A 16,406-nucleotide genomic window follows, 5' to 3' on the forward strand; every position below is an offset into this window, starting at 1 on the left:
TAGCAGTTAGTAGACCGGGTCAAGCTAGCAGTTAGTAGACCGGGTCAAGCTAGCAGTTAGTAGACCGGGTCAAGCTAGCAGTTAGCAGGTCGGGTTAGCAAGCAGTTAGCAGACCGAGTTAGCAGGCAAGCAGTTAGCAAGGGCTAGCAGTTAGCAGACCGGGCAGGCAAGTTAGCAGACCGGGTTAGCAAGCAAGCAGATAGCAGGGGCTAGACAGTTAGCCTTTGGGGGACGTCGCGATGGGGGTGAGTCTGTTTTGCCTCTTCGTGCGGTGACGTTGATAAGACCAGTCGTGGAATTAGTAGGGTTCCAAGTAGCTCTAGGTAACTAGCAGGCTAACTAGACTTCTGCACTACTCTAACCCTGGAAACCTCAACCTGCCTCTCTCGCACGGGACATTTCTGATCCCCAACCCCATGGGCACCCCTAAAATTAACACATACCACTACTTTCCCCAATGCTACACATTCCTTTGTCTTATGCGCTTCTGCACACCTAGGAACCTCCCTCCTATACACTGCTATCACATGCCCATTAGCTTGACACATTTAACAACGTAATGTATTTGGCACAAAAGCTCGTACATGATAACTTATATATTCTAACTTTGTCTTGCAAAGACTCACTTTGAATCACTTTGTCGGTTCAAAGACTCAACATCAAAACTCAAAAGAACAGACAATGACTCTGTTTCACCACCCATGCCACCCTGTCTGCGTTGCACCAAACAACGAGCATCACAAACACCGGGAATCTTCCCCTTTAGTTGGTCAACTTTTACATTTACCGCTACCCCAGTAATCACTCCTTTCAATGGGGCCCTTTTCTTGAGAGCAAAACAATTCACATTTATTGCCCCCATTTGTTTAACGCGGAGCGCCTTCTCCCTCTGGCCAGCAGAAACACAAACAAGTATTACAAGACCATTTCTGGTTACTCTCACCGTTTTCACCCATCATGAAACCACAAATGGCAAGGGTCATGTTTAAAAAGGTTCTTAATCGTTTTTTTAAATATACTTTGCCACACTCAATATGGCGGCTCTCTGGCTCTTACCGGATGGAAAGTTGATGAAAGCCCATATGACTGGCTTGTCAATTATTTCGAGGGAAAGTTACAGAGGTTCTACTGTGCTCTGGTACGTATAGTTTAATACTACTAAATATAAGTAATCTAGTTTAATTAACTGCTTTAGTCATAATTATAGTTACAACCGCAATTCCTGACATTATTTGAATATCAATGAGCTTGAGTGGCAACGTAGCACGACCGTAAATACTGGCAGCTATCGTTTTCGATAGTATTGTAACAAGTTTCACACGAGTTAGTTGTAACAAAAGAAACACTTAATCAAGAGTTAATGGATGCGCGACCTTTGTCAATTTTATCACGCCTAATTGTCTTTGCAAAGTACAGACATCAAACAGTGATGCAAATCTATGTTGCTCGAACTTCCACGTGATCGTTCTATTCATTGTAGGTTTTCTCACATTCAAGTTTCGATCGCCTACTGCAGATGATAGTCTCGCCCCTAGCTGTCTGCGACCATACATACTGTATATATATGACCAAACTAGCTGAACACTGCTTACTTTTACTCTTTGCTTGTACAGACTAGACATGGGGAAAATAACAGAGAAACTACTGCTGGAGAAATGCACTCCAAAAAACACCAAACTGGAACAAGTAAAGACACTAAAGTAAGTAAAGGCTGGTTCCTCTGTAGACTTGGGAATGTTATCAAACTAGGAGTGGAGAATGGCTTTGTCACAGCATAATGTATGTCTGAAGACCATGTTAAGTCTGTTTTAATGGATATGTATTTTGTCTCAATCCTATGGGAACAGTTTTTGAGGAAGAGCAGAACTACTTGAATACCTTGTTAGAGAAATGATGTAGGCCAAGCATGTCTATTTTACCATTTTATCTGGTGTTGCTAGTACTGACCCAGTGCTTCCCCATAAAGTCTCTCCAAGCTCGGTCTGAAGAGCAGTGACCTGCCTGTCCCCCTGCTTTCTCGCCTTCGCTGTCTGGAACAGTTGGACCTGTCTGGGAACAGACTTCAGGAGATGCCTTCCGGGCTAGTCCTGCCCTCCCTACGCTCTCTGGACCTGACCAACAATGAGATGGAAGATGTCACCACTCTGGACACACTGACCACCCTGGAGGATCTGAGGATGGAGGACAACCTCTACATCACTGTGAGAATCCACTGCTCTGTTTGTTTCTCCTTTAATTCTGCCTTCATTCATTGTTATTGCATGATGTTTTTCTCTCATAGAGTTGTAACTCTCAAGCTCTTTCTTTGTTTACCTTCTGGTTTACCAATTATGTCATTTCTGTCACCCTTTCAGTATGCTATTTGTCAGTCATTCTCATATATCTCCATTTTACTAACAATGACGGCCCATTGGAACGCATTGCTAATGCTTGTGTCTCGCAGATCAATGACAACTACAAGCTGATAATCCTCCTGCCCAAGTTGAGGTTTTACAATGGGAAGGATATAAGCGATACAGCCAACCACATACGCTATGCCAACAGTGAGAACCTCAGGAAGAGGGTATGAGCCACTGTGTTCAAATTAATTCCTATAGTTTGCCATTTACCTGCTTAAAAATGAACTGATAAAAATAGTCATTACCTAATAACCGTTTGTGTCTTTCATCAAACAAGCACTGTTATGCATAATTTGCTACAAAGTAGTGACCAATTCTGTTGAATTCTTTGGTTTCTAGGTGTTAGCGCTGTGGGAGACCAGCTTTTCACTCCCTGACCACCGAACAGCAGAGAATCTAGCCATTGTGGAGAGGGATTTTGTCAATGCGGTGTGTCATAAGGTGAAATATGGCCCCAGCTCTCTGACCGACTACACAAAATGGAGGGTAGGTTTCAACTGCTTATTACATTTCTCTTTTCCTTATAAGGACAATTATTTTATTTTATCGGAGTACAACTGGAACCATGTATATTCTCTCACTGGTTTCTGACATTGCTGTTTAGGTTTCTGACATTGTATCACTGGCTTCTAGGTGGAGATGATAGCTAAAGAGCACCTTCGCTCTTTGACCGAGCCAGAGGAGCCTGCTGATACAAAGGAGAACTGTGTAAGGATTCAATACTCATTACTATACAGAGCATCCTGCTCTGAATTATTTTCATAGAGTTTATGTTCAAAGGGTTGTTATTATTTAAGCAGGTAATGTTCCAAATGCTGTGTTTGGATCATAAATATTTGTAATAGATGGTAAATAGATCAAGTTTATGGACAAATCTTTTACAAAACTTTTAGATTAATTGTGTACCTTTCCTTTATGATAAGATAGATTTTCCCCGTGTTTTCAGAATTTTCCTTTCCCAGCCAAGAGGAAGCGTTCCGCCTCGGCTGTCAAATGCGACGTAACCCTAAACCCTCAGAAAATAGCCAGAGTGAGTGTTCAAGCCGAGGACAGCCCACACAGGTCAAGCCGTCTGCAAAGCATCCCTCATAAGGCAGAGCGGCCCATCAGCACCACACCAAGGACCCATAAGGCAGATCAGATCCCAGCCACCCCCATTAGCGGCCAGTCCAAACTCCCGGTGACCCCCAGGAACGGCCTGAGAGAGAAGCAACATCAGTCCAAAGGAGACATGCCACTGGCCAAACGGACTCGCAAGTCTGCCAAGCAACAGCGGTCCACAGAGGTCAACGAGACGCCTGGGAAAGTAATCTGCACCAAGTCTCAGGTATGATTTTCTAGTCCTGGTTTGTTTTTGGTATAGCACATACTAGTACTACGCTCAATAAAAATACGGTGTGACTTTAGCTGGAGACTTGATGGTTGCTCATCATGTGTCCATTAGCTTTTCATTGATTAACACAGGAACTCACACATTAATACATCCCCCACCCTACCCCCCTTATCCTCTCCTCCATCTCCTCTAGCATTCATCACAGGAGCCAGTGAGTCTGCAGCCTCTTCACGTCCTGCAGTGTCACAGTAAACAGGACAGCCCTGATGACTTTAGCACCCAGCTGTGGGCCTGTTCCTTCCAGCCCCCGCTAGACTACAATGGAGGTGAGTACTGTCCTGTCCTTCAATGGGGTCTCAAATCACATTTTATTTTCCCATGTGCCGAATACAACAGGTGTAGTAGACCTTACAGTGAAATGCTTACTTACAAGCCCTTAACCAACAATGCTTTAAGAAGCAAGGGAAAATGGATAAGATAGAAATTAAAAGTAACAAATAATTAAACATCCGCAGTAAAATAACAAGCGAGACTATATACAGGAGGTACCTGTACAGAGTCAATGTGTGGGGGCACCGGTTAGTTGAGGTAATTTAGGTAATAATATGTACATATAGGTGGAGTTATTAAAGTGACTAGCCAAATTGTCTGGGTAGCCATTTGATTAGCTGTTCAGGAGTCTTATGGCTTGGGGGTAGAAGCTGTTAAGAAACATTTTGGACCTAGACTTGGCGCTTCGGTACCGCTTCCTGTGTGGCAGCAGAAAGAACAGTCTATGACTAGGGTGACTGGAGTCTTTGACAATTTTTAGGGCCTTCCTCTGACACCGCCTGGTATAGAGGTCCTGGAAGGCAGGAAGCTTGGCCCCAGTGATGTACTGGGCGTACGCACTACCCTCTGTAGTGCCTTGAGGTTGGAGGCCGAGCAGTTGCCATACCAGGCAGTGATGCAACAAGTCAAGATGCTCTCGATGGTGCAGTTGTATAATATCCTTTTGAGGATCTCAGGACCCATGCCAAATCTTTTCAGTCTCCTGAGGGGGAATAGGCTTTGTCATGCCCTCTTCACGACTGTCTGAATGTGTTTTGGAGGGGGGTGGTTATAAGCAAATTGAGAGTATAAATTGGAGTAACATGCAATCATGATAAGCTCCACAGAAACGGTGTTAAAAATAATCTGCTCTAGCAAACCCTGTGTTCTTCTCCCGGTCATGTTGTAGGTGTGAATGGTGCGACTCGTATTGTGGCAACGTGTGGAGGAGAGTCTGTGTGCCTGATCGACTGTGAGACGGGACTGGTTATGAAGAAGTATAAGGTCCCTGGTGAGGTCAGTCCTGCTTCTGTGCATGTACCGTTTTTCCTGATAGGGCAATTTAGCTTGGTAGAAAACATCATACTTTATCCCACCATGTTCTTGTTTATCATGCACATTACATTCCATGTTAGAAAACAAAATAAATGGTGAATTAATGGGGATTAAAATGTTAATTTATGATTCCACCCATCAGGAGTTCTTCTCTCTGGCATGGTCAACTGTGCTGATGTCACGGAAGGGCAACGTTGGCATGCGGCCCTGCAGTATCTTGGCGGCAGGGGGGAAGCGAGGCTTGGTGAAACTGCTTCACCCCAGAGCCAACATGGCGTACGGAGAGTTCAGAGCCAGCCGCAAAGCCCTCTCCATCCTCTGCTTCAGTCCCCGCCAGGGCAACTTGCTCTTCAGTGAGTGGCCACTTCCTGTTTATCTTCTACACTGATCAAAAATATAAACTCAACATGCAACAATTTCAAAGATTTGATTGAGTTACAGTTCATATAAGGAAATCAGTTAATTGAAATAAATTCATTAAGCCCTAATCTTTGATGTCACATGACTGGGAATACAGATGTGCATCTGTTGATCACAGATACCATAAAAAAAAAGGGTAAGGGCGTGGATCAGAAAACCGGTCAGTATCTGGTGTGACCACCATTTTCCTCATGCAGTGCGACACATCTCCTTCACAACCTGGACCTGGAAATGTTTAGCTTCCAGGAATTGTGTACAGATCCTTGTGACATGGGGCGTGCATTATCATGCTGAAACACTAGCTGATAGCAGCGGATTAATGGCACGTTAATGGGCCTCAGGATCGATAAAATTCAATTGTGTTCGTTGTCCGTATCTTATGCCTGCCTGGATCATAACCTCACTCTGTTTACAACGTTGACATCAGCAAACAGCACAGTGCCATACACTGTCTGCCGTCTGCCCGGTACAGTTGAAACCAGGATTCATCCGTGAAGAGCACTTCTCCAGCGTGCCAGTGGCAATTGAAAGTCAGCATTTGCCCACTGAAGTCTGTTTTGAAGTGAAACTGCAGTCAGGTCAAGATCCTGGTGAGGATGACTAGCATGTAGATGAGCTTCCCTGAGACGGTTTCTGGGTGGTCTCAGACAATCCCACAGTTGAAGTAACCGGATGTGGAGGTCCTGGGCTGGCGTTGTTACACGTGGTCTGCGGTTGTGAGGCCGGTTGGACTATGAAACATAGTTGGAGGCAGCTTATGGTAATGTAAAGAACATTAAATTCTTTGTTAACAGCTGTGGTGGATATTCCAGCAGTCAGCATGCCAATTGCACGCTCCCTCAAACTTGAGACATCTGTGGCATTGCGTTGTGTGACACAACTGCACATTTTAGAGTTACCTTTTATTGTCCCCCGCACAAGGTGCACCTGTGTAATGACCATGCTGTTTAATATTTTTCTTGACATGCCACACCTATCAGGTGGCTGGATTAATTTGGCAAAGGATAAATGCTTCGCAACAAGGATGTAAACAAATCTGAGAGAAATACGCTTTTTGTGCGTATCGAACATTTCTGGGATCTTTTATTTCAGCTCATGAAACATGGGACCAACACTTTACATGTTGTTTTTGTTCAGTGTATTTTATTTTGTTGTCTCATAAGCTTAGTTGGTTGGAGCATAACATCATGGTTGTGGGTTCCATACTCCAATAGAAGGGTCACAAGGCGCCAAACTGCACGTGCTGAGGTGGCACTTTACTCTGGACCTGAAGTCCAAATGAGATCCATATGCTAAATGAGTGTGATGTAATGTGATATGTTGTATGTATGCTCCCTCGTTCAAACTTTCTCTTTTTTTCCCCCAGCTGGGTCGTACGATAAAAATATATTATTGTGGGACATTGGCGGAGTGGACAGCTACTACAATTTCAAAGTCACGTGAGTCCACTCTGACAGTGCTTTATATTAGTTTTTTGTTGATATTGTGGGCAAATTAATTTGGTTTGCAGGTATTAAGCCGAAATGTATAACAATGGTAAGGAAGTGGACACTTGTCCGTGTCATTATGCTCAGAGTTTTTGATGTCTGATGTCTCTGCCCTGGTGTTAACACATTTTATGGCCCAACAGTCGGCTGTTGGTGTTGGAGACCACCTCCACACCCCTGCACTTCTGCCTACCCCCTGCCACCCCAGACACACACCTCATCGCTGCCTGTGAGAAGGGGCTGCACAGCTACAACATCCAGCTCAACAAAGACCCCAAGAAAAGGTGAGGATCCGTAGTTTGTCTTTGTCTGTGTGTGCCTGCGTGGAGAGACATTGAAAGTTGGACTGCTGCCTAAGCTTCAACTCACGGTCTTCTTTTCCCTCTACAGGTCTGAGGAGATGGAGATCACATTCCCTGTGTATGAGAAGGACACGGACCATGACTACCACACCATTGATGGCTTGGGATTCCTCACAAACGATGTCGTCGGTGAGTCAACTGCTCCTGTTTTGATCTGACACTGACCCTGTTATTAGATTGTCTTTTATGACTTAGGCAGATTTTATTTGACTTGACTGGAATTCAATCAACTTTATAGATCCCTAGAAGGGGATATTGGGTTTGATGTAATTCAAATAAATCTAGCATGAGCCTGTTCATTTACAAGCGCTAACCCTGGAAGTCATCCCCCCCCCTTCTCGTTTCCCTCCACGTCTCTCCTTTCCCTTTTTCCCTTCCCTCCTCCTCACTTTGTCCACATGTTTTCTATCCCTCTCAGCCTCTAAGAGCCACATGCAGGGCTCGATCTACCTGTGGAGCTGGAATGACACGCAAGCCCAGCGGCCCAAGAAGAAGGAGGTATGTGCTGTGATCCTGATGGAGCTGCAGTGGTCCAGCACGGACATCCCCTACCTGTCCCTCAACACCTGCCCCAGTGAGTCACAGCATGTCACAACAACACAGCAACATGTCATAACACAGCATGTCATAGCATGTTCCAGCGTGCAACTTTTTCAGTCAAGACCATAATGTGTAAATGGCATTGATCGAACCCATAGCCTTAAAATTCTAATACAGACATGAAGGCACGATTGAAGGGATTACCCCCACAACCGTTGACTAAGAAAGAAGATAGTAAAATTGTTTTCATCAAAACCATTATTGTATAAAACAGTTTAATGTGAATGAGAGCGTATGTTCTTCTTCCCTAGGTAAAGGCTATGTGGTGTGTGGTGACGAAAGAGGGAGACTGTGGACGTACCATGTAACAGACCTCAAGGCCAACTTTAGGAGTGGCAAAGCAATTCCTGCCACAGAGGTACTTATTATTGAAACGACTTATTAAAATGATAGTTTACTCCAAAATAACATTTGTCAGAAGTTTTCAGACCTTAAATGTGGTCTCCTGTTGAGATGAATCAAATCAATGTTTATTGGTCGCAAGCTACGAATATAACAGGTATAGTAAACCTTACCGTGTAATGCTTACTTAAAAGCCTTTAACCAACAATGCAGTTCATGATATAGTTAAGAAAATATTTACTTTTCCTTTAGTTTATTTAGTAACGCAAAATAACAATACCGAGGCTATATACAAGGGGTACCGGTACTGAATCATTGTGCGGGGGTACATGTTACTCAAGGTAATTATCCATGTCCTAGCCATCTGTTGTGTAGATCCAGCTACATGTCTCAATCTTAAATGAATGGGAAAGATCGTCACCATGTAACTTGTGCCATATTGAACCAAATATTGAGGCACTCCAGGGTTTCTGCTAACCAGTCAATTGTCCGGGAAAAGAAGAAAAAATCCCTTTGCGAAATAATAATGCTTTTTAGCCTATTCATTTGTGGAAATACCAGTCGATGGACATTTTTTTGACTGGTCATGCTTATCGGTCTGTATGTTAATTCGCACAATTTCGTGAAATTAAATTGTCACGTGTGTACAGTATATTCATTATGTATATTATTTATCTCGTATACAACATACAGAGAGCCTTTGAGCAGAAAATGTCTTAGTCGGTGCGAGAGCTGATGCTACAGCATCTCAAATACCAAATGCATAGGCAACGGAAAGCAGGCTTCACCAGCTTGTCACACACCACCTTGCAATAAGATGGAGGCAATATGCATTTTGAAAACATACTTAATTGTGGAGGCAATATGCATTTTGAAAACATACTTAATTGTGGAGGCAATATGCATTTTGAAAACATACTTAATTGTTTAAAACCTGAAGGTTTCAATAGATATTATGAGGCATGTCTTTCCTTGCTTCAAAATAGCCTAGCCAAAATCAGACCTAATCTGTGGAGGCAATTGTTTTATCAACTTTCTTTCATTGTCTAGTAGACAAAGGCACAAACCTTTTTATTTTTATGTCTTTGATTTTTTGGGGTGGTAGATCAGCTTTAATATTGCAGATTGATTGTAGCTTCCATCAATGTAATTGTCTGCATCATTTTCTATCCCCCATATATGTGTTGTATATACAGTACCAGTCAAAAGTTTGGACGCACCTACTCATTCAAGGGTTTCTTTATTTTTTCTACTTTCTACATTGTAGAATAAATGTGAAAACATCAAAACTATGAAGTAACATATGGAATCATGTAGTACCCAAAAAGTGTTAAACAAATCAAAATATATATGTTTGAGATTCTTCAAAGTAACCACCCTTTGCCGTGACAGCTTTGCGCACTCTTGGCATTCTCTCAACCAGCTTCATTAGGAATGCTTTTCCAACAGTCTTGAAGGAGTTCCAACAAATGCTGAGCACTTGTTGGTTGCTTTTCCTTCACTCTGTGGTTCAACTCATCCCAAACCATCTCAATTGGGTTGAGGTTGGGTGATTGTGGAGGCCAGGTCATCTGATGCAGCACTCCATTACTCTCCTTGGTCAAATAGCCCTTACACAGCCTGGAGGTGTCCTGTCCTGAAAAACAATTGATAGTCCCACTAAGTGCAAACTTTGCTTATTTGAGCTATTCTTGCCATAATATGGACTTGGTATTTTACCAAATAGGGCTATCTTCTATATACCCCCCTACCTTGTCACAACAAAACGGATTGGCTCAAACGCATTAAGAAGGAAAGAAATTCCACAAATAACTTTTAACAAGGCAGGTGTGTTAATTGAAATGCATTCCACCTCATGAAACTAGTTGAGAGAATGCCAAGAGTGTGCAAAGCTATCGTCAAGGAAAGGGTGGCTACTTTGAAGAATCTCAAATATATGTTAATTTGTTTAACACTTTTTTTGGTTACTACATGATTCCCTGTGTTATTTCATAGTTTTGATGTATTCACTGTTATTCTACAATGTAGAAAATAGTAAAAATAAAGAAAAACCCTTGAATGAGTGGGTGTGTCCAAACTTTTGATTGGTACTGTATATATACATATCTTTAAAAATATATATCTTCCTTTTATTATTGTTCTACTAACCCTACCACCCCTCCCATAATTGGAATAAACTAATGAACAACAACACTTCGGCTTCTACTTCCAGCTTATACATACTGTATACATTTTACGGACACAAATCTTCTATTTGCCATATATTTTTAACCGTGCTGGGTGGATGCCCTAATCAGGTTACGCACCCAATGCATATGGGTCTGGTAAATTTCACAAATGTGTGGTAAATTTAAAATGCTGCCGGGCAAATGTCTGGTGCCATATTTTCCTAACGGAAACCCTGATCCACTCATGGTGGGCAATTGACAGGCTCTGCTATGGCACCCTTCATCTTTCCCTCTAGTCTACAACCGGTCAGTCTTATGTCATAATTTCTCACTGAAATCATATTCTGGGCGTCATTGAATGTTTTCCATGTAATTAGATTACCTACTAAAGCAGTTTGGGGCTTTGCAGATCCTGGCATGGCCGTTACCTGTGAGGAATGGACAGGGCCCAGTGGAAGGTCCCCCTATCAACAGTGTGGCCATGGACCCTGAGCTCAGATACCTGGTGGCCCTCAGCGACAAGAACATGGCAGTGGTGTGGATAAGAACGGAGTCTTCCTGAGGACCAAACATAACTTCTCCCGGGTTAATTTTCCCATGTTCACTGATGGGTGTAAATACTGGGTAGGTTTTACTGGTATCACTTCAACCTATCAAGACTGCCCTTTCAAGGCAGTGATGTTCAGTAAGGAAAGGAATTTATTCAATGCTATTGGGAATTTGCTTTGGCTTGGACTTGGCCCCTTTCTGGTTTTTGTTTGACCTCACTCTCTACTATTGACTTCTCACCTTACCACTCGGCTTAAACGTACCAGCCCTAATTTTAACTCCCCTCCTCGCCAGCATCTATTAGATGTAGTCTATTTTGATGCAGAGATTGCCTCATGGCAAGATAAGAACAATATATTTAATTTTACTGAATATGAATAAGAATATACATATACTGAAATTCATGTGTGATGCCTGTACAGATTGGATGTATTTGCATTTTTACCTTTTTATTTTTACAACTGTACTAATTGTACTTTTACTATTCAGTTAGATTATGTCTAATGTGATTTTTTGTTTGTTTTTTGTAAACATTTTCTTTCCCCAAATTATACATACAATATCACTTTATCCACTGACATGGAAACATATGATCAAAATGATGTTTGAAGTGTTTCAACCACAATGCATGATTGTACATGCAGATTTTTATGGCCTTTTTGAGTGTTGGTGGATATGATTTACATTAAGAACATCTGCCACATTAAATGGGATTGATGTCCTAAATTTCAATTGTGTGGTGTGTTTTTGTATGCGGCTATACAGGCAGCCCAATTCTGATCTTTTGCCACTAATTGGAGTTTTTACCAATAAGATCAGATATTTTGCTAATAATTTGGCACAAGATCAGAATTGAGCTGACTGTGAAAACCAGCATAATGCTGCGTTGATAACCAAGTGGGAAGGTGGTAATTGCCATTTGTGAAATTGGATGCATTCACATGCTTGGAACTTGTTGAGAAATAGTTACAAAAAAAAAAAAAAACAAGCTGAGGCAACCATGAACTAAAAGTACAGCTATTGTGCTCGCAAATAAATTATAGTTTTCAAAAAAACATGAATAGATTGCTTTTTATACATGTTTTATTACATTTAACTGCTGGAAATGCTGTTATGAGGTATTTTCCTTCATATGTGACATCAGAGTTCAGCATGTCGGAGCTCAGAGATGATAGATGAGTTTCCCACAAGTAATTACCAGTTGGAAGGCCGTCAATTCAAATGTTCCTATTTGTATGTGGTAAAAACCATCTTCCCACTTGTAACTCCATTCTTGGTATGCATACATAGGCCAACACTTTTGTAATTTCAGTGTATCTATTCGAGGGGGAAACCTAAATGTGTTCACTGGTGCTTGAGCAATTCCTTTTAAGCACATTTCCCCTTGTGGTGAAATGTGCTTAACATTTTGACCTCATTCAATGTATATCATGGTACACTAATTACATGGAGAGAAACAAAGTAGCGGCTCTTATTTTATTTTTCTTTATTTTGCTCAACTGGTGACTAACTTATTTAGCATAATCCTTTGCATTGTATTGGACTATGCCAAATAAATTCTGTGTGTGTGTGTATATATATATATATATAAACCTGTTTTATAAACATCCATTGACATGGAAAAGAACATTGTGTGCTCTTCCTGCCTCCTCAGTAACGTTACCAGTAAATTGTGGGAGTGGAAATACCCTATTCCCGCCTCTCGTCTCTGCGATTGGTTAAACCAACACGTCTTCTGACAAACACTGTTGCAGGCTGGTCAATCTCTTCATATAAAGACCATTCTGTACTCTTCATGAGGCTGTAAGCGTGTCTTTGTGCAAGGGTGGCCTAATATAATGGCCTGTTGAGACAGTAAATATTTTAAACAATCTCAGAACGGGACTCTGTCCTTGTTAATTGATTTTCAAAATGCGTCGCAGAGTGACAGGTACTGCGTTTGAGATGCTGGGCTGTGGTGGTACTATCACGACCCCGAGGGTGAGAAGGCTTTTGCTTGCCCCCATCACGAAAACAATCACCCCCACCTCGACAGACAACGAAAGATTTCGTTCTACATCTTCAATACAGGGATATACAGAACTGGCACGAGAGAGGTCCAAAACCGTTACGTCGTTTTACAACCAGTCTGCAATCGATGTCTCGGCAGAAAAGGTAAGGAAATTCTGTAAACCAAACTTGCCATTGTTGCCCATGCAGTACTAAGCCGCAGCACTGGCTTTAGGAGCTAGCTAAATGACGTTAGCTAGCGCAGTTAACCAGCGTAGTAAAGGGAACCGCTGTAACCAGCTAGCTACAGTAGCTGTTGAGAACATGTATGGTTAGCTAGAATCGTTGGTAAGAATGTTTGTAACGTATGTATACACTCGTGCATTGCCTTGGGGTAAATATTCTGCTAGCTATAGTAGCAAGCAACTGTAACTACCACCATGTGAAATAACAGCAAAAGTGCCAGACTTGCTCGCTTTATAGCCTAATTTAGGTATTATTAAAATATAGATTTGTTAATTTAACTACCTAGCTAGTATCGTTTGTGATTAGTGGGAGTGAACAACACGGCTATAGACACAAGGGTCAATCCAAGGTCAGTAAATTAACCTAGACAGAAATTAGTCAGTAATGCGGACACTAAATTATATGATAGGACTAGTAAACGAGAGGGGAACTGGTAGTACCCTACTTTTTCAAGAGTTTACCAGATCATTTTATATTTCAGCTTATCATTCACCAGATCATGAAACGACTGAGAAAATCAATAACATGGTCATGTGGCTGCTGTATTTGTGTGTGACTGCAGCTAGCAACCTATATAGTTTTCATTCCTATTTGACTAGGTAGTGGGACATGTGCAGGGCCTTCATTAACTCAAATAGTGAAACCATTGTGCTAACAATTACAAATCCTTATGTAATTCATGTCCCAGACATTATTTGGCACCAGCTGCCCAGGGCCCACATTTTTAAAACCATTTTTAAACCAGTGACACTACCTCCTCAAAGGATAGAAGTAGCATAAGCCAATGTCATGCTACAGATATATATATATATATATATGTATGTATGTATATATATGCGCAGCACATTTCAGACGTACATTGGTATGTGCTTTACATTAAAAAAATTTTAACTATGAGAAGAGAACCGCATATTTACTACACAACAAACATAAGATAAAAAACAAAAGAATGGGACAAACTGAATTTGAGCAAAGATAAAAAGATTGCGTTTTAAGGTCTCTTTTTTTGTATATATATATCTATCGTTTCTGCCCCCCCTCAGGTTCTCTGGCTGGCTATTCCAGAGGCTGATAGTTAAAAGGACCTGAGTGACCTACTGGGTACATGTATTGCAGTGCACAATTGTGAATTGATTTAAGACCAATAGAAGAATATTACAATTAATTCTGAAACTCACAGGCAGCCAGTGCAGAGACCTTTAAAAACGGCATAATGTTTGATCTCTGCCTTGTCTTGGTCAGTACCCGTGCTGCAGGATTCTGTATGTTTTGGAGTTGAACAATGGCTTTGTTGGGTATACCAGACAGGAGAGCATTACAGTAGTAATAAAAGCATGGATGCGTCTCTCTATCAGCCTGAGAGAAACGGCCGCACCTTGGCAATGCTTCTCAGGTGGTAAAAAGCTATTTTGGTCACATTCCTAATGTGTGATTAAAAATGTTGTTCAGAATTGAAAAAAATAAAACCTAGATGTAATTAGTTGTGATTACCATCATACTGAAGGTGACTTGGTAAGGGTTTCTCTCTCTCTCTCAGTAACACACTGCAATCAGTTACAGTTGAAGCTCACATCCACTACAAGACCATGGTGCTCACCTATGGAACAGTAAGAGGAACTGCCCGTCCCTACCATCAGGCAATGATCAAACCCAACCCGAGCACTCCGTTCTGCCATACCTCATGTTTCTTGGCCCTCCCACCCCTATGGGAGGGCATCTCCCGCTCAGCCCAGTCCAAGCTATTCTCTGTCCTGGCACCCCAATGGTGGAACCAACTTGCCCCTGAAGCTAGGACAGCAAAGTCCCTGCCCATCTTCTGAAAACATCTGAAACTCTGCCTCTTCAAACAGTATTTTAAACAATAGCCCATCTCACCCCCACCCATATGCCAAAGGTAGAAAATATGTTGTTGGGTAAACTCATTGTTCTTGGGAGATTGGGTTATTGTGTCCGGTATCCGTATCTAATGAAATCACAACAGAGTTGTCTGCTTGTGTCCACTAATATTGTAGGCCTGGTTAAGTGGATTTCTTAAACTGTTTTTCTCCTCTCTCCGCAGGCCTCAGTCAGACTTACACCAGCCACCTTGCTCTACGCTGGGAAATCTCCAGATGGACACCACATCCTGGTAACTGACCACTCTGTCCAGTCATTGTAGCATATTTTATGGTTATTTCTCATCATATTAGGCCTAATACATGCTTTGTCTTCGTGATTGATGACTGCCTTGAAGGTTACTTGATAAGTGATATCTTTATACACACTTTAAAGTGGTCTATAGAGTAAACAATTTGTCCGACATCTGTCTTTTTATCGTATGCTGCTTTACGAATGTCATCTTGCGAGAAGGTTTCCGTGTAGCTCTCTATCACTGGAAATATCATTTGATAAGACTAAAGGTCGAGCGATTATGATTTTTTTAACGTCGATACCAATTATTGGAGGACCAAAAAAGCTGATGCCGATTAATCGGACGTTTTTAAATTGTTTAAAATGTATTTTATTTATATACAGTGGGGAGAACAAGTATTTGATACACTGCCGATTTTGCAGGTTTTCCTACTTACAAAGCATGTAGAGGTCTGTCATTTCTATCATAGGTACACTTCAAATGTGAAAGATGGAATCTAAAACAAAAATCCAGAAAATCACGTTGTATGATTTTTAAGTAATTAATTTGCATTTTATTGCATGACATAAGTATTTGATCACCTACCAACCAGTAAGAATTCTGGCTCTCACAGACATGTTAGTTTTTCTTTAAGAAGCCCTCCTGTTCTGCACTCATTACCTGTATTAACTGCACCTGTTTGAACTCGTTACCTGTATAAAAGACACCTGTCCACACACTCAAACAGACCCCAACCTTTCCACAACGGCCAAGACCAGAGAGCTGTGTAAGGACATCAGGGATAAAATTGTAGACCTGCACAAGGCTGGGATGGGCTACAGGACAATAGGCAAGCAGCTTGGTGAGAAGGCAACTGTTGGTACAATTATTAGAAAATGGAAGAAGTTCAAGATGACGGTCAATCACCCTCGGTCTGGGGCTCCATGCAAGATCTCACCTCGTGGGGCACCAATTATCATGAGGAAGGTGGGGGATCAGCCCAGAACTACACCTGAAGAGAGCTGGGACCACAGTC

General features: G+C 41.8%; 2 protein-coding genes across 4 annotated transcripts in view; both read left to right on the forward strand.

Annotated features, from left to right (window-relative positions):
* The first annotated feature begins 95 nt into the window (after positions 1-95).
* On the forward strand, positions 96-11,757 carry lrwd1 (leucine-rich repeats and WD repeat domain containing 1). 3 transcript variants are annotated; one of them, XM_021617919.2, is made up of 16 exons: positions 96-245; positions 1,614-1,700; positions 1,967-2,201; positions 2,444-2,563; positions 2,739-2,885; positions 3,033-3,107; positions 3,346-3,726; positions 3,926-4,058; positions 4,952-5,058; positions 5,240-5,450; positions 6,884-6,956; positions 7,148-7,288; positions 7,395-7,495; positions 7,785-7,940; positions 8,218-8,324; positions 10,886-11,757. In XM_021617919.2, exons 2-16 carry the CDS (start codon positions 1,621-1,623, stop codon positions 11,036-11,038), a joined length of 2,220 nt encoding a protein of 739 aa, XP_021473594.1. In that variant the 5' UTR covers positions 96-245; positions 1,614-1,620; the 3' UTR covers positions 11,039-11,757. The 3 variants fall into 3 exon arrangements, with proteins under 3 accessions (XP_021473594.1, XP_036845874.1, XP_021473592.1); XM_036989979.1 differs by lacking the exon at positions 96-245 and adding an exon at positions 305-323; XM_021617917.2 differs by lacking the exon at positions 96-245 and adding an exon at positions 415-1,138.
* Positions 11,758-12,767: 1,010 nt separating this feature from the next.
* Positions 12,768-16,406, forward strand: part of bckdk (branched chain ketoacid dehydrogenase kinase) — a 31,608-nt gene continuing 27,969 nt past the window's right edge. Inside the window, exons 1-2 of the mRNA XM_021617920.2 lie at positions 12,768-13,179; positions 15,320-15,388. Of these exons, the coding sequence (XP_021473595.1) occupies positions 12,937-13,179; positions 15,320-15,388 (312 nt within the window). The 5' untranslated portion in view covers positions 12,768-12,936. The remainder of the gene's footprint in view (positions 13,180-15,319; positions 15,389-16,406) is intronic.

This window comes from Oncorhynchus mykiss, chromosome 10, assembly GCF_013265735.2.
Source record: "Oncorhynchus mykiss isolate Arlee chromosome 10, USDA_OmykA_1.1, whole genome shotgun sequence".
NCBI lineage: Eukaryota > Metazoa > Chordata > Actinopteri > Salmoniformes > Salmonidae > Oncorhynchus > Oncorhynchus mykiss.